This window comes from Protopterus annectens, chromosome 12.part0 (genome assembly GCF_019279795.1).
Source record: "Protopterus annectens isolate FY-2018-M chromosome 12.part0, PAN1.0, whole genome shotgun sequence".
Classification (NCBI taxonomy): domain Eukaryota; kingdom Metazoa; phylum Chordata; order Ceratodontiformes; family Protopteridae; genus Protopterus; species Protopterus annectens.
Genome location: NC_056746.1, coordinates 1,520,999,563 through 1,521,017,676, shown reverse-complemented (window position 1 = coordinate 1,521,017,676; position 18,114 = coordinate 1,520,999,563). Strand labels below are relative to the sequence as shown.

General features: G+C 43.2%; 1 protein-coding gene across 4 annotated transcripts in view; it reads left to right on the top strand.

Moving 5' to 3' along the window:
- RSAD1 (radical S-adenosyl methionine domain containing 1) overlaps positions 1-18,114 on the top strand; it is a 2,083,664-nt gene that overhangs the window by 1,733,488 nt on the left and 332,062 nt on the right. For all 4 annotated transcript variants that reach the window (XM_044090484.1, XM_044090485.1, XM_044090486.1 and 1 more), the window contains one exon: positions 14,615-14,762. In XM_044090484.1, the coding sequence (XP_043946419.1) occupies positions 14,615-14,762 (148 nt within the window). The remainder of the gene's footprint in view (positions 1-14,614; positions 14,763-18,114) is intronic.

Below are 18,114 nucleotides of genomic sequence, written 5' to 3'. Positions count from 1 at the left end.
GAGTAAGTGGAAACGCTTCACATATTGGGCTCAAGGAAAGGACATAGATCCTTTCACTGCTTCCATCCAATTAGTCCTTGATTTTCTAGCTGAACTCTTCCATGCAGGTTCATCTCCTCTACACTTAAAGTTCAATTGGCAGCTATTTCTAACTTTCATGTGGGTATTTCTGAATCTGCCTTAATGTCCCACAAGCTTTGCAAAGCCTTTTTGAAAGGAGTTTTCTTCTCAGACCTCCTATAAGAAATCCTCCTTCTCCTTGGGACCTAAATTTAGTTCTTGCTTCTTTGATTCTTCCCCCTTTCGAACCTGCAGTCTCCTGTTCTTTAAAATTATTATCATGGAAGACTCTTTTTCTGGTAGCTATTACATCAGCTAGAAGAGTTTCAGAGCTTCAAGCACTCAGCTGTCGTCCTCCTTATCTTTTGTTTCATAAGGACAGAGTATCCTTACGAACTAACCCGTCCTTTTGCCTAAGGTGGTCTCGACGCCAAATCTAAATCAAAGCATTGATCTACCTGTCTTTTTCCAGAATACTCCAATAGGTCTGAACAAAATTACACTGCCTGGATGTTCACCGTCAATTGAGGTACTACTTGGATAGAACAAAACAATTCAGAAAATCTGATCAGCTGTTTGTCTCCTATCGGAAAGCAGAAAGGGACTTTCAGTTTCAAAGGTATCATTATCCAGATGGCTAACATCTTTGATTTCCCTTGTATATGAAATTAGACACCAAAAGCTGCCTAATAAACCTAAGGCCCATTCCACCAGAGCTTTGGCTACTTCTTTAGCCTTCCAAGACAGACTGCCTATTGACACCATTTGTGCAGCGGCTACTTGGGCTACTCCTCACACTTTCATTTCTCATTATAAGTTGGATTTAGCTTCTAGGCATAGAGCTAACTTTGGTTCCACTGTTCTCAGGAGTCTGTTCCGTTAGGCCACCCGGGACAAGGTGCTAGGGACGGTCCCATCCAGCAAGAATGAAGGCGAGATAGACAACTTAACATATAGAAGTTATGTTCTTACCATAACGCTCCATGTTAGTTGTCTTCTTCTCGCCTTCTTCTTGGCCCCACCCTCCTTCCCCCTGGCCTGGACAGACCTAGAGGAGTTGTGATTGTGACCTCTCTTTCTACCACCTCTTTCTTAGACATATGCTGTTGTGCATATTTCCTGGTTCAGGATGTAGGTCACCCTTCTTTCTTCCTGTTGTTAGAGGTGGACTCTGTTTACAGTTATATTGTTACTGTTATAAGCTGGGGTTAGCTTACAAACGAGATCTGAGGTAACTCTCGCCTAGCATTGTGGGATATAAGGGGAGCCTCGAGCCGGTGGAACCAACTCTCGAGCTTTTAGAGTGGCAGTCGAGCCGAGGTCGGCTCCGAACCCATCCAGCAAGAAGAAGGCGAGAAGAAGACAACTAACATGGAACGTTATGGTAAGAACATAACTTCTATTTCACTCCCTTATCGTTGGTAATCTTTGGATACCATCGTTGATATCTTTTTGCTTTCTCTCTTGTTACCCTTTGGGTATTTCTGGTATACCATTGCTGGTAGACCTTTAAAAAAAAAAGCTTTTTTCTATTTTCCTTGTTCTTTCTGTCTGTCTGTGTATGTGTTAGTGTGAAATTAATATGGCAGAGAAACAAAAAGGGACATCTGGTTTCAAGCATGCCAGGACTGTGGCAGAAAGATGCCCAATTCAGATGGGCATATTTCTTGTGTGTACTGTTTGGGTGCCCCACATTTGGACATTACATGTAAAATATGTCAGGGCTTTAGTGCCCAAACTTTAGCAGAGAGATGAAACAAGCTCATCTTGAAAGGCTTGTTGAAATGTTCTTTCAGTGAAACCCTCTCTAAGGTGAGACTTCTAAATCCTTAAAGCCAGACACAAAAAGAAAAAGCCATTCTTTGCCGATCTCACCATTGGCATATGAGACAAAGCCTCATAAACTGCAGGTTCAATCCGCCTCCTCTGAACCGAAGGCCAAAATACCTAAACTGACAGAATCAACACCGAAATCTTCAGCACTGACAATTGTGGAACCGATAGAGACTACCTCTGCACCGACCACTGTTTTGGTGCCTACAACCTCTTAGGCACCGACAGTAGTTTCTGCACCAGCATCACTCTCTTCTCATTTGGTACTGGCTTCCCCTACTGCACAGCAACCAATGGTGTTGAAAGTCGAACAAATAATATTTCCCAGGACTAGATATTCCCCTTCTGTGGACCTGTTCTTGGGTCAACTCCCCAGCCCCTTTGTGGATAGGCCTGAGTCCCCTTTGGGAATGTCGATCCGTTCTTCCAGGAGTCTATCTGAATTGCATGTAGTTAGATTGATAGACCAGCTTTTGGCAGCCAGAGGTGTTCCCGCACTTACACAGACCTCTTTCCCTCCCAGAGCCGAAGCTTACTGCCCAAAGACTCCACAGTTTATCCTCCTTCAAACTCCTTCCAAGGTTTGGAGCTCTCCAGTTCAGCATTCCTGGTACCAGCTAACTTGATGCCGATGGTACACATCACCTCTGCACCAGGTTGTCTCTGTTGTCTTCAGCTCCTTCGGATCCATTGTACACATGGGACAGTGGCTTGACTGTTGATTCAGAGACCCTTGGTGCAGTTCTGGTTGTTTCTATGGTGCCATCTTTGACTCTCGGGACCTTGGCGGTTTCTAGCCCTCCCCAGCTCCTGTTCTGGATGGCAGCTCATCAGAGTGGCTTGTGACCCCTGTTCCAATGGTGTCTTTCTCAGTTCCAGGCTCCCATCCCTGTTCAGGTGGGCCTGCCTTACAGATCATGGAGAGAGCTTTAGCCTCAGCAGGCTCCCAACCGGTCACAGTCTACTATGTGTAGACACCAGGCGAAAGAGCTGCAAGACACCCCTGTTCAGGGTCCCCCCCTTCAGAATTTACCACTGAAGAGCCACCCCGAAAGAGGGCATGCAAGAGGAAACATCTCGATTCTCCAGAAGAATCAGTCACCAAAGCCACTGATTACGATGAAGGGGAAGGTTCCCCCTTGTCACCCCCTGAAGATGCCTCGTTTGGAGACATCCTAGAAATACTAAAACAGAGGGGTGATTGGAAACCCTCAAAAGCATCCTCTGAAGAATCTGTGTTTTTGCAAGCTTTTTGTGCCCTCCCATCTACTTCCTGGGTGACCCACACCCACTGACGATCTAATTACACAGATTGTTCAGGGGGCATGGAAGGCCCTGATTCCATAGAGCTCATTCCCTGAAGGCCAGATAAAAATCTTAACTGCCCCAGAAGATCAGCCTCATTGGTCAAAGGGTCTAGCAGTGGATGCCATGGTGGTGGCGGTGGCCACCAAAAAGGAGCTCACCGAGGAGTGTTCTACTGTCCATCCCCTTAACTGACAATCTAGGATGATGGACAGATTTGGGAAGTGGGTTTTTCCATCATCGATCTTTGCTATTAGTCCTTGAACTTTTTGGCACATTTTACTAGACTTCAAAGGCATCTGATAACTGAGCTTTCAGACAACCTTGCAGGAGCAGTATCTGACGAGGATTGAGACAAGATTGCCTCTCAGCTTACCATCCTGGAGTCCATTTCAAACTCGTCCATGCAGCCGAAGTGACATCTAGGTCAGCGGGTACAGTCATTGTCATAAGGAGACACACGTGGATGCACATGTGTGACTTCGCAGAAACCTCAAGTCTTCCTTCATCAACGCTCCAGTTGACGGCTCCTTGTTGTTTGGTCCAAATGTTAGACACACACACTAGCCATGTGTGAGAAGGATGGAAAAGACCCTTTCTGCTGTAGGCGTTCCATTTTTCCGCTCCTCAACGGTCCTATTCTAGGAATCAGAGGAGTGGAAAAATGTGGTTCAAAGATTCCTAAGGGCCTTTTTGCGACACACGTGGTGAGTACTCCCCTCCTGGGGGGGCAGGGGAGAACTTTACTGGAAGATGTCCTCCCCATGGCAGAGGGGGTCTGCATAATCAGGGCTCCAGGGATTCATTCTCTGGACAACCCTACCAGCGCTCCTGAAAGGCGGCCCAATCACTTACCTTTGGAAGCAGTTGGGGGAAGATTTTTATTGCACCAATCAGCATGGCTTATGATAACTTCAGATACCTGGGTGCAGAAAATTATCACCAGATGTTACCATATTCCATTCAATCTCTTTGAAAGTGAATCCTCATTGTTCCACCCAGTTAGAGGAATCTAGCAGCGGTAAAAATCCAAAAGCTGCTTCTAAAAAGAGTCATCCAAGAAGTCCCACCAGACCAAATAGGATCCAGATTTTACTCAAGATTCTTTTTAGTGCCAAAAAAGGACAGGGAACTGGAGGCCAATTCTGGATCTCAGCCTACAGCCGAGTGACGTCTCCAGACGTTTCTGCACTTACCTCCTACTGCTCCTCTAGGCATCAAATGTTGCCTGTTCAAATTTGCACTAATAATTCCAAAACCATGGTACATACAAGGTATCAGAATATTTTATCTTGAAGCATACATGTTGGCAAACACAACTGCATTGATATATGACCTCTGTCAGTGACTATTTGTTAGTACTGTAAGGTGATAACTTAATTTTTTGAAGGCTAAAGCCACCCCCACTGGGAGTTAAAGGTGCACACTCAAAACAGCTCTGCTGGAGGGAATGAGTTAAACAAATTTGTACAACAGACAAAATTCTGGATGGTCATGGTTCAGTCCATCCTTCCCTTTCTGGAGAAGGATGATTAGATGTGCTCTGTAGATCTTCAAGATGTGTATTACCACATAAAGATGGCAGGTGTTCCAGAAGATATCTCCACTTCCTACTAGGACCCAGTCATTACCAATTTTGAGCACTGCCCTTCGGTCTCACCACAGCCCCTAGGGTGTTCACCAAATGCATGGCAGTTGTAACAGCTCACTTAAGACTGCAAGGACTCCAATTGTTTCCATATCTAGGTGACTGGCTCTTCACCACCCCCTCTAGGCATCAACTGTTTCACGCCACAGACTTCGTGCTACACCTCGCTGAGGCACTAGGCATCTCAATAAACAAGTCAAAATCACAATTGACTCACACAGAATCTAGAATTCATAGGAGCGAGACTTAATACAATCTCCTGCATAGCCTCCCTTCCCCTCCTTAGGCTAACGAAGCTAAGGTCACAAGTTCAAGCCATCATTTCCCAAAAGAAAGTTCCTGCTTGCCTGGTACTGCAAACTCTGAGGACCATGGCAACAACTGTAACCTTAGTACCCCTAACAAGGTATCACATGAGGCTGCTTCAGTGGCTCCTGGCATCACAATGGTCAATTCTAACACATCCGGTGTCTCACCCAGACCTAATAACAAATCACTGCACAAAGAATTTATCTTGGTGGATGAAGCTAGAAGAAATTCTGTGGGGTCGCAAATTTCCTCCCCCTCCGCTCAAGGCCATAGTGACCACAGCCGCTTCCCAGATGATATGGGGGGGCATTATCTAGGAAAGACTGTCCAAGGCACTTGGTCCCTGCAAGAGGCCAATCTGCACATCAGTATCCTATAATTGAGGGCAGTGCTTTAAGTGTTTCAAGCATTCCAGTCTGTCCTTCCGTCGGGGACAAATGCAATTCAATCAAACAACATGTCAGTGGTCTGGTATATCCACAAACAGGGAGGAACCAGATCTTACCCACCATATCGGGAAGCCCTAAGAATTTGACAATGGGCTACTGCTTCCAGCTGCTTTTTGGTAGCAATGCATTTCCCGGGGAAATCCAACCTGATTGCGGATAAGTTGAGCAGATGCATTCTTCTGCCTCACGACTGGTCTCTCAACCACAACATGGCGATGAAGATATTTTATCAGTGGGGCCAGCCGTGCTGCAGCTTGTTTGCCTCTCCGATAAAGAACAAATGCAGCAGCTACTTTGCTCTAATTCCTCCTCCGGGGGAGTCCCCGAGAGATGCACTTCTCCTCAATTGGCCCCCGGGACTTCTTTGTGCCTTTCCCCCGTCCCACTGATTCCCCAGTTTTTGAGGAAAGGCCAAAGGTTGAGAAGCAGAGTAATTCTCATTGCATCCTATTGGCCCTGCCAAGCCTGGTTCCCCTTTCTTTGGCCTTATCTGGTTCACCGCCCTCGGATTCTGGACCTGGCTCTGGACCTGCTGTCTCACCCTCAGGGCTTGGTGCATCCCAGATGTTCTTCATCTCACATTGCTGCAGTCCTTACATATGGGTAGTCCGCTGTCCTCGGTCGGCCCGAATACCAAAGTATAAGGCTGACGTCGGTCAAGGCGCTTAAAACTGACATCAGGACGTCAGGGTACAAAAGCGCATGACCGACGTCATATCCTCAGTCTTTTTTGCCGCATGGTCCGATGCAGAAGCAGCGTTGCAAGTGCCGTCATGTTCTGAAATTTTTCGAGTTCGGAGTTTCAGACCGAATCAAAGTTGGCTAAGTACCCCGTTGGGGAATATTTTGTTTTTTTCTTGCCTCAGTGTTTTACCGGATGTCAGAAAAAGTGAATAACTGTATTTCTTGTGGGAAACAGATACCGCATAGGGATTATCATTCTTTGTGTATTCCTTGTTTGGGGCCTGAGCACAACGTTGTTGGGTGTCGCTTTTGTGCTAGGTTCAATAAGCGCACTATTAAGCGAAGGTTAGATTGTGCTAGGCTGGTCTTCGGGAAGCGGTGCAATTATAATATGCCGCCGGATTCTCCGCCCGCTTCTTCAAGAAGCGCAAAGACAAAGCAGTTAAACCCAGGCAAGAAGAGTCGTGCTCCGGATGTCGGTTCTTTAGAGGCGCCAGTGGAACCGTGGTTCTGACGGAGGCTTCTCTGGAGTCCCAGGGGAGACTTTGATATTGCAGGATGTGGCCTCTCAGGAGGCAGGTCAGGCTGAAGGGGCTTCCAAGTTACTGTACTCCCTCCCTTCCTAGGGTGGTTAGGCCCTCTCCTTCTGTTTCCAAGGCTTCTCCCAGAGGCAGGCCAGGTTTAGCTTCTGTTGGTGTCACTCCTAGTGCAGCAGGGTCTGTGCCCAAGAAGCACATGCTTAAAATGGCAGAAGATTTGATTACTCTGATTAGAGGTTCTTTGCCCTCCTGATAAGAGGCCTAGGGTGGAGCCAGAGTTGGGGAGTTTTGAGCAGGCTTCGGATGTTTCTGAGTCTTCGGCTGAAGACTTGCAGGAGTACTCTCCTTATTCTGATTCTGATGCAGATGATTCGACTCCTTGTGCTTCTCCTCCAGAGGATTTTTCTTTTTCAGAGACTCTTCATTCCATGAGGGAACATTTTAAGTGGGAAGGTCAGGACTTCTCTGATTCCAGGAAAAGGCTTAGGAATTTTTGCTTTTGCCCCAGCATAGGCCCTTGGCTATACCTCCTGTTCTGGATGTTGTGGAAGATGTGTTTGCAGAGGCTTCACTTAATCCTGATTCTCTGCCTCCTGCTCCTGTTAAACCGGATAGGTATTACAGGGTGCCTGAGGCTCATAAATATCTTTATAAGAGTCCTAGGGCGGACCCAGAAACTGTTAGTCAGGGACCTAAGGGTGTCAAGGCCTCTGTTGTAAAAAATCCGGTTCCTCCAGATAAAGAGGCCAGAGCTTTGGATAGATGGGGAAAGAAAGTCTATACATCTTCTACCCTAGCTATGAGGGCTTTGAATTGCCAGTTTCATATGTTGAAATATCAAAACTATCTTCTTTCTCAATTGAAGTCTAAGGTGGATGCTCTGGCGGAAGGCATTGAGTGTAAAGAGTTACAAGATTTGGTGCATGTTTCAGAGCAGGTGGGTAAGCATTCTTTACAATGTGGTTTTGATGCTGTACAGGCCTCGCCTAGGGTGGCTGCCACTGGTTCAGTTCTTCGCAGGCACGCATGGCTGAGGGATCAGAATTTATCTGACCATGTTAAGACAAGGATTTTGGATGCTCCTTTACAGTCTGATGTGTTGTTTGGTTCACCTGTGGAGTCAGTCTTGAAGAAAATGGAAGACAAGGCTAAGTCCATGCAGGCTGTTAAAGATTTTTGCAAGTACAGCCTCCAAAGTTTAGTAGGAATTGGCCTGCTAAGGGGTGGACGTATCCTTCTTATGATTCTCAGTCTAGGGGTAGATCTAGACGTGGTAGGGGCAGAGCTCAGAGTTCTTTCAGACCTAGAACAGGAGTTCACCTGCACAATCTTCGGTGAGGGCAGGGGCCAGTCCTTTCGTAAACAGGCCCAATGACCTACCTTTTCAGCTGCCAGATCCTTCTTGCCTGGCAGCTCCTTTGGGAGGAAGGTTGGCACTCTTCAAGGAAAATTGAATTTGATTACCCAAGACAAATGGGTATTGGATATCATACACCGAGGTTACAAGTTTTATTTCCATACCTTGCCTCCTTTCAAAGGCATGCCGGACGTTCCTCCTCAGCAAAGACTAGAGGCTCACAAACAAATTTCTCTGCTACTTCAAATAGGGGCCATACAACCGGTCCCTCTGCCAGAAGTGGGCCTAGGATTTTATTCTCGCCTGTTCCTAGTACCAAAGAAAGGGAACACGTGGAGACCAATCTTGGATTTATCTATCCTCAACACATATCTGGACATTCCCAAGTTCAAAATGTTGACGTTACAACAGCTTTTACCTCTGCTGGGCAAAGATCACTGGATGGTGACTCTGGATCTCAAGGAGGCTTACCTTCATGTTCCTATCAGGCTCAGTTGCAGAAAGTATCTGCGTTTTGGGCTGGGACTTCTCATTATCAGTTCTCTGCATTGCCCTTTGGCTTATCTACTGCGCCCAGAGTGTTCACGAAGGTTCTGGCTCCAGTGATAGCTTTCTTCAGGCTAAGAGGAATACAGATCTATCCTTATTTGGACGATTGCCTGATTCTGGCCCAAGGAAAGGACGAACTTCTTCATCATTTACAGTATGTGATAGCAGTGCTAAGATGCCTGGGGTATTCTGTGAACGAAATAAAGTCCAGTCTAGTACCCTCTCAGGACATGTGCTTTCTGGGTGTGAGACTGAATACAGCATCCCAGATGGCCTTTTGACCCCGGACAAACAAAAGAATCTTTCTCTTTACTTCCATCAATTGTCTCATCAGTCCAGGCTGTCTGCAAGGACAGTCCTTCAAGCCTTGGGGTTCATGGCATCTTGTATTCTGGTGCTTCCCAATGCCAAACTGCATATGAGGAAGCTACAATGGTATCTCAAAATGTATGGACACAGCACTGCCAAGATATGGACACTGTCATTCAGATAATACCTTGCATTCAAAAGGAATTTTTGTGGTGGGCTCAGGAATGTCACCTAAACAAGGACTCTCTGTGACCCGGCCAGAGGCGAGTCAGATTCTAACGACAGATGCCTCAGACAAAGCTTGGGGAGCTCATCTAAATGGAAAGTGGGTACAAGACACGTGGCCTGCCAGACTTCAACATCTACATATCAACTTGAAGGAGATGTTAGCAGTCCAATTTGCATTAATAGCTTTCAAGGATTTACTTCTTCCAGGGCAGGTGTTGGTTCTAACAGACAACACAACTGTCATGTGGTACATCAACAAGCAAGGGGAACGATTCTTATCCTCTATGCAGACAAGCAATGATTTTGTGGGAGACTGCTCTCAGTTTACAGCTAAATCTTCAGGCAAGGTTTCTGCCGAGCACAGAACTCCTTAGCAGATGTGTTGAGCAGACAAATTATGGATCCCCACGAGTGGAAATTGGATCCTCATGTGTTTCAGAAATTGACAGTGTTATGGGGAACTCCAGACATAGATCTGTTCGCTTCTCCACTAAACTACCAGCTGCCAAAGTTTTGCACAAAAGGTTTCATCCCACAGCTTGGAAAGTGGATGCTCTCTCATTCAATTGGAGCAATCTTCATGTGTATGCCTTTCCACCTCTGCCTCTCCTCCCAAAGGTACTCCTGAAGGTCAGACAGGACAAGCCAAAGATGATTTTAATAGCTCCAGATTGGCCTCGACAGCACTGGTACCCATTACTGAGAAGTCTGGTACGGGAGCCTCCATGGCCTTTGCCTTCGATTCCACACCTGCTGTCTCAGGAGAACAGTCATTTACTCAATGTCAAACTTCACTCTCTACATCTAACAGCCTGGCATATTCTGTTTTAAACCCTGGAGGGTCTCAGCTTCCACAGCAAGTTTTGAATGTTATTTTGGAGGCCAGAAGGCCTAGTACAAGGAAAGTGTACGCAGATAAATGGAGGAGATTTTTATTTTGGAGTACAGCAAAGGAATTTGATGTTTCTAAGCCTAATTTAACTGTGGCTCTTCAATATCTTACTGAGTTACTGGACAAAGGTTTGTCCTTCTCCTCTATTAAGGTTCATGCTGCAGCAATTTCTGCTCACTATGACTGTGACCCACCATTGTTTTCTCATCCTTTGTTTAAACAATTCCTTAGAGGGGCAAAGAATATAAGACCCCCACGTAGAGCTCCTACTCCTGCTTGGGATCTCAATTTTGTGTTGGAGAAACTCACTCTACAACCTTTTGAGCCTGCAGCTACTGCTGAGTTGAAATATTTATCATGGAAGACTGCTTTTTTGTTGGCCATTACCTCTGCGAGAAGGGTTTCTGAATTACAGGCCCTTATGGCGGTTGAGCCTTTCTTAATTTTCCATAAGGATAGGGTATCTTTACATACTAATCCTTCCTTTATGCCTAAAGTGGTTTCTAGTGTGGCTTTAAACCAAACTATTCATTTGCCTACTTTTTATGCAAACCCCCAAAATAAAGGGGAAAAGATTTTGCACACTTTGGATATACACAGGCAGTTGCGATATTATTTGAGCAGAACTAAAGGGTTCAGGCAGTCTCAGCAGTTATTTGTTTCATTTGCTTTGGGTTCTCAGGGCAAGCCTGTTTCAAAACAAACTATTTCTAAGTGGATTGGGTTTTGTATTGCTTTCTGTTATTCCCATCATGGTAAGGAGATTCCAGCTGGGATTAGGCCTCATTCCACTAGGGCTACTGCCACTTCTACAGCTTTTTTAAGGGGGGTGGCAACTAAAGATATTTTGGAGGCAGCTACTTGGAGTTCAGTGCATACTTTCTCTAAGCATTACCACCTTCCACTTTACTCTAAATCTAGGGCTGGTTTTGCCACTGCAATTTTACAGGGCATTTTGGCAGCTCCTAATGCTTTATAGTTTTGCCATCCTCCCTTACCTCTGCTTTGGGATTCTACCCATATGTAAGGACTGCAGCAATGTGAGATGAAGAACATAGTACAGTTTTGTACCTACCATAAATGTAGATGTTCAAGATCCACATTGCTGCAGTCCAATTTACCCTCCCTCCTTCCCCTCTGTAGTTAGAGGCGGTTGTGTGGTTTGGGTTGTGAATATTGTAAATATTGTAAATAGGATTAGTGCAGGGGTGGTTGGTTGGTTTTTTGCTGTCTTTTGGTTTTGGCCTTTCTTTTTAGGGCCTTCTGACATCTGGGGCAAGAAAAGACTGAGGATATGACGTTGGTCATGCGCTTTTGTACCCTGACGTCCTGATGTCAGTTTTAAGCGCCTTGACCGACGTCAGCCTTATACTTTGGTATTCGGGCCGACCGAGGACAGCGGACTACCCATATGTAAGGACTGCAGCAATGTGGATCTTCGAACATCTACATTTATGGTAGGTACAAAACTGTACTTTTCCAAAATCTCAGGCTGATGGCTTGGTATCTCAAATTCCAATATTTGCCAGGAAAAATAGCTTATCCTCTTCGGTACAAAGGATTCTTCTGGCTTCCCATAAACCTTCCACCAGAAAGCTTTACCAAAGCAAATGGAAATGATTTTCGATTTGGTCGTGGACAAATAACATAGACCTCTTCTCAGCTCCAGTTGATAAGGTCCTGGAATATTTAGTGACCTTATTTAAATCGGGAGTCCCTACTTCCACAATTAAGGTTCATTTAGCCGCTATTTCTAATTTTCATGACAGACTTGATGATCGTTCCTTGATGCCTCACCATTTATGCAAAATCTTTCTTAAAGTCGCTTTACATTTCAAACCTCCATTTAAAGATCCTGTATTGCCATGGGATTTGACCCTAGTCTTACAAAGGCTAGTTCGACAGCCATTTCAGCCAGCAGCTACTTGCGACCTCAAGTTTTTGTCTTGGAAAACAGTCTTCCTAGTAGCTGTCATGTCTGCTAGAAGAATTTTGAAGTTACAGTCTTTATGCATGAAACATCCCTACATCATTTTTCACAGGGAGAGAATCTCGCTAAGAACCAACCCGTCCTTCCTCACCAAAGTGATATCAGAATCTAATATTAACCAGTCTATAGACTTGCCAGTTTTCTTTCTAAATTTCTCAAACAAAGGTGAATACTCTTTGCATCTGCTGGATGTCCACAGGCAATTACGTTTTTACTTGGACAGAACGAAATCTTACAGAAAAACAGACCAGTTATTTCTGTCCTTTTCAGGGCCCAAATTGGGCAGACCTGTTTCAAAGGTTACCTTATCAAAATGACTCAGAGACTGTGTTAACTTTGTCTGCAATCAAAATAAATGCAAACTGCCTACTACGGTTAGGGCTCATTCTACAAGGTCTGTTTGCATTACAGCGGCCTTTCATTCCAAGGCCTCTATGGAAGAAATATGTGCATCTGCAGCATGGGCTACTCCTCTTACCTTTATCAGTCATTACAAATTAGACATGGTCTCCAGGGGAAGAGAATCATTTGGCTCTATGGTACTCATCCTTCCTTAGGGCCACCCAGGTTCAAAAGTAGCTGGGGACTCAGTCCCATCAGTCAAGAATGAATGAAGATTGACAACATCAGATAAAGAAGTTATGTCCTTACCATAACGTTCCATCTGTGTTGTCGATCTTCATTCATTCTTGACATCCCACCCTCCTTCCCCCTCCAAGAGACTTTTGGAGGATCGGACCTAGTCCTGGGATGCTATAGGGTTATACCATAGTCAGGGCTTCTGTATTTTCTCTTCTACTCTGCAAACTCGATCTGAGATAATGGAAAAAGGGGTATTGTGGGTAGAGCCTTAGCTCGAGAGTTTTTTGGCTGGTGTAAGCAATGTACAATGGCCAAGTCGAACCTGTCAGTCAAAAATGAATGAAGATCGACAACACAGATGGAACATTATGTAATCACACATAATTAAGTTACTAATTGAAAAAATTAGTCAATAAATGACTAAGGCAGCTGAACAAAGACAGCAGGAGACAAAAAGATCCACCATGGTGGTTATTTTGGGAACACAAACAAGGCAGAAAAACTAAATGAATCCAAAACAGGTTCAAGAAATCAGCAACACAGTCCGAAAACAGTCAAATAACACTGTTTATTCCACTGTTTTAAGCACTTTTCATCAGCCTGATAGCAAACTTCTTCAGAAACAGTTACAGCAGTAAAAAAAACTTCCTTTTAACTAAAACAGGTGATCAACATTCACCAATTGCATTACTACTTTCTGCTTGAACAAGCATAATTTAAAATTAAAGTGAAGACTACTAATAACCAGAAATAGAACATCAAGATAAGTCGACACATTTAAAAATATAAACACATCAACAACAACAGCCACAAGATACATATATAAAGCCAATACTGGGATGAATAAATGTCAGAACTGTAGCTACTGTAAATTTGTTGAAGTCACCAATTCGTTTAAGGTTAATGTTTAACTTATAAATTGAAAGGTAGACTCGATTGTATTTCATCTTTTGTAGTTTACTTGGCTAGGTGCACATTCTGTCCTGCTTTCTATATAGGAAAGACGGAGCGGAGGCTCCGTGACAGAATTTATGAACACCAATACACTATTAATAAATGTAAACTAGAGAACACATTGGCTAAGCATATTATTTCTAATAAAGAACATGCGTTTAAATGTATTATTATCGATCAAGCCAAGTATGACAGTAGGGGTGGCCCTAGACCACTCAAACTTGAAGAACTGGAATTAACTTGGCAGGTGAGGCTGAATGCCTACAATTTTCCTGGGTTGAATGACTCATGCTCAGTTAGTAGCATCCTTAAACTAAAGAGCTTGCAGAGATGAGTCATTCTTTGTCAAACACATATTCTTAAGGTAATGGTTGAATTACTTAAAATAACTTTCAATGGTTTTATATATGTATCTTGTGGCTGTTGTTGTTGATGTGTTTATATTTTTAAATGTGTCTACTTATCTTGATGTTCTGTTTCTGGTTATTAGTAGTCTTCACTTTAATTTTAAATTATGCTTGTTCAAGCAGAAAGTAGTAATGCAATTGGTGAATGTTGATCACCTGTTTTAGTTAAAAGGAAGGTTTTTTTACTGCTGTAACTGTTTCTGAAGAAGTTTGCTATCAGGCTGACGAAAATCGCTTAAAACAGTGAAATAAACAGTGTTATTTGACTGTTTTCGGACTGTGTTGCTGATTTCTCAAACTTACTTTGGATTTATATGGTGGTTATTTTGGCAAAGAAGCTGGGGTTGATATGGATATTTTAAAGTTAAGCAAATTTGTGTTGTATGTATTTATTTGGCCATATGACCTGGGTTGGTTTCCCAGGTGAGGGTTGTTCATTGCTTATGGATGGAACAGTTAATAGGTTGTATGAATTTATAACACTGGTGTTGTATCCTGAGACAGTTTCCTTTTTTCTAGGAGCTCATGGGAGATTTTCATTAAGAAAAGATGGTAAGATGCAGAGAGAAGCGAGGATTCAGACCCTAGAACCGGACATCTGGATGAAAGAAGTGCTACAGTTTGGACATGGAACTCGGAAGAGAGTGGCCCAGAACAAGCTTGATATGTGAGTGGGTAATTTCAGTCCACCTTTATATTTTTTTTTTCTGAGAGAAAGACTGTGGCTTTGTTACTTTGTATTAAGGATCCTAGAGCTTCCATTCTTTGTCCTTTGTTGTTCAGTCATTACATTACACTTTATTGATGACAGAATGTGAGAGTAAATGAATGTCTATCTAGTCTGCTATTTAAGTATCTCAACATTCTGTTTCTTCTCCATTCCTGTCTTCCTCCTCACCCTTTTCAACCTGTCCACCATCTTGAATGTGTTTATGGATTCAATTAATGCCATCTGTTCTGTAGTCCATTTAGTCTGATATCATCTCCTTCCTCCCCTACCCTATGTACCTTTTTATGGCTTTCCTCTGGACTACTACTAGCAACCTACTATCCCTCTCCTTGTATGGCCTCTGGACTTGTACACAGTACTTAGTGTATGGTCTAATCAGGGTGGTTGGTGAATGTTTGAGGGCAGTAATTATGATACTTGGAACTGCAAAAATATGATTGTAAATTGTGGAATATTTACTAATTCCATAACTGAGGTATCTTTGAGTATTCTTACTACTGTGAGGTACAGCAGTGTGGAATATTTACTAACTGCAGGCTTGGGGTATCTTCAAATATTACTCCTATGTGGTACAGCAGTCTCCAGATTAGTAAGTATAAGTAATTTAGGTATGAAGGCCACACTCTATCTTGTTGGGTGGTACAGGAAAGTGAAGCCTCCCCCCCCCCACACAAGAATACTTGATATTATAAAGGTAAGTTTTAGACTTGGCTGTTATTACAGTCTATTTTTTGAGCTGTTGGCTGTTTTGACTCTTATTATTGCATTTCTGATAGGGATTTACTGACCAGGGCTTGGAACAGTGGAAATATTACCTCTTTGCTTCTGTTATCTAGATCTTTGAGGATGCACACCAGTTCACCAGTTTTTTTTTTTCTGATGCTGCCACTACCCTTTTATTCTGCTATAGATAAACCAGTCTAAGAAGTGAGGTAAACACCAGCAAATTCTTTTTCTGCTGTCTTGCCTACTGTTCCAGTCTCCCAGCTGATGCTTCACACCAATATTACTGTGGGTTAGGTACAGTACATTGCATTTATCTGTACTCCCACCTTTCATCCCACCTGTACACCTTTCTCAAATCTCTGCTTTGTCTGTCCCATCTATCCTTCATTACTGCACCATTATGTCATCAGTGAAGCAGCAGATCATACTGTATTCCTTCAGATATGTTTGAAATTAACTCTCTGAAGAATACTGGACCAAATACTGACCTCTCTTTTACTCCACTTCTCAATTTCCTTATTCCTGATATTGCCCCTCTCACCACAACACACTTTATTTAACCCTTTGTTTATTCAGTTGTTCAGTCCCTTAGCCTTGATTCTCCCATACACATGTTCTTCCAGTTTTCCTGGCAACCATTCATGTGAGAGTCAGTCAAAGGCCTGTGCGAAATCCAGGTAGAATGTACTTGCGTTGTGCTTTCAAGTCCTCCTGTATTCCACTCATACAGCTGAATCGGGGTTATCAGACAGCTTTCTCTGTACATGGAGCCATGTGAATTATTACCTGGAGATACTTGCCCTGTAAGAAACCACGCAGCCTTTCTCCCAGAATTCACTCTATTATTTTCCCTGTCACTGCCAGATAATAACCCTGTAGCCCTGCTTCCTCCAGTACAGGGACACCACACTTGTTGTTTTCCAGTCCTCAGGCACTTTTGCACTGGTAAGTGAATTATAGAAGATCTGTCAAGTAGTCAGCCAGTACACTGTTCAGATTTCTGAGGACCTTAGGAGGAAGCCCATCTTACCCCTGTGCTTCCATTCTCCTTTAAAAAAGTTAGTTCCTTTGTAGACTGTTCCCTTTCTATCTTGTTGTCTAGCCACACTTCTGTTCCTCCATCTCAGCATAACACATCTCTCTTTTTAATAACAAAGACAAATTGTTCGTTTAATACCCCTATATGTTCTTACTCTTCTGAGATCTCACTCTCATCTTTGCTTAGCCTGGTCATGTCTGTGTCCCTGCTCCTCATTTCCTTCTTCCTGCTGCATGTACTTAAATAAACCTTTGTTCCAGCTCCTACTTTTTTTTAGCTTGTGCCTCCTCCTACTCTCATCTCCTCCTCCCTCCTACATCTTGTGGGTCCAATCTTTTTCCATAAATGTTAGTCCACTCCATTTATAGCTATATTATTCTCTTTTTATTTCTTAATAAAACCCTTGTCCAAGGTAGACTGCATTCCCAGCCCAGTTCCATAACCTGTTTACTGCCCCTGTGTATTTCTAGTCCCATTAACTCTGACCCTGTTCCCCATATCATCATAATCTTTAGCAACAAGTAATTTTTGCAGCAGTACCTAAGAGAAAATGAGATGTTGAATCTTATTTGTGCTAGCCTTTTACAGTAGAAAGGTAAACAGATGATAATTGCGTAGAAGATTATGTATGCCTAGGCCTTTAAATTACTAAACTCAGTGTTTTAGTAATTTTCTGTTCAAAGGTTTGCATCCCATGAGAAGATGTAAACTAATTTACTACACAAAGGTAATGACAGCATTAAAGAATAAGGTAGAAACTGCAAGAAAGGCCAAATGATAAAACAATCATGTGTCATTGGAGTGTGAATTAGTGTTAAATGGTTCCATGGAGTAGTTCTGCCTTAGCATGTCATTAATTGTGCTTACTGGAAGTTTAGGGTGTTGAGTAAAGAATTAAGTGAGCCAGCCCTATTCGTGTGAGCTTTCCAGAACAGAAAGTATGAATTATTAAAAGTGATCCCTTAAGCTTTAATGGGAAGGTAATAATCCTGTGCATTGTTACTGTGAGACGTGGTAGAGAACAAAAAACAAAACACTTTGTGCTCTCTTCTGTAGTTCTAACATTCTGTGTTTCCCTTGATGTGCTTAAGCATCTCTGCTTATGTGGTAGTGTGAATGGAAAGCAGACTTGTTAAAGGCCATTTTGTGTTCTCTTCTGTATTTCTGATATGCTGTGTTTCCCTTGACCTGCTTGAACATCTCAGCTCAATGTAAGTGTGAATGAGAAAACAAATTTGTTGAAGGCTATTTGCTGTTCACATAAACATGCTCTGAATCCCACTCCACCCCCATTCAAGGGCGTTGCTATAGAAAGAAATTACTGAGGTATTGCATTATGTAGAAAACACAGCAAGTACATGTCTTCCTGAATGGAAACACTAGAATACTGTAGCTTCTGTGCTTTTTATTATATCATGTTGAACATTATGTGAACAACACTGATAACTTTTAAAGTTAAGGAGGTAAGATAGTACTAGTTAATTTATTTGACTACACACACACACATACATACACACACGTGTG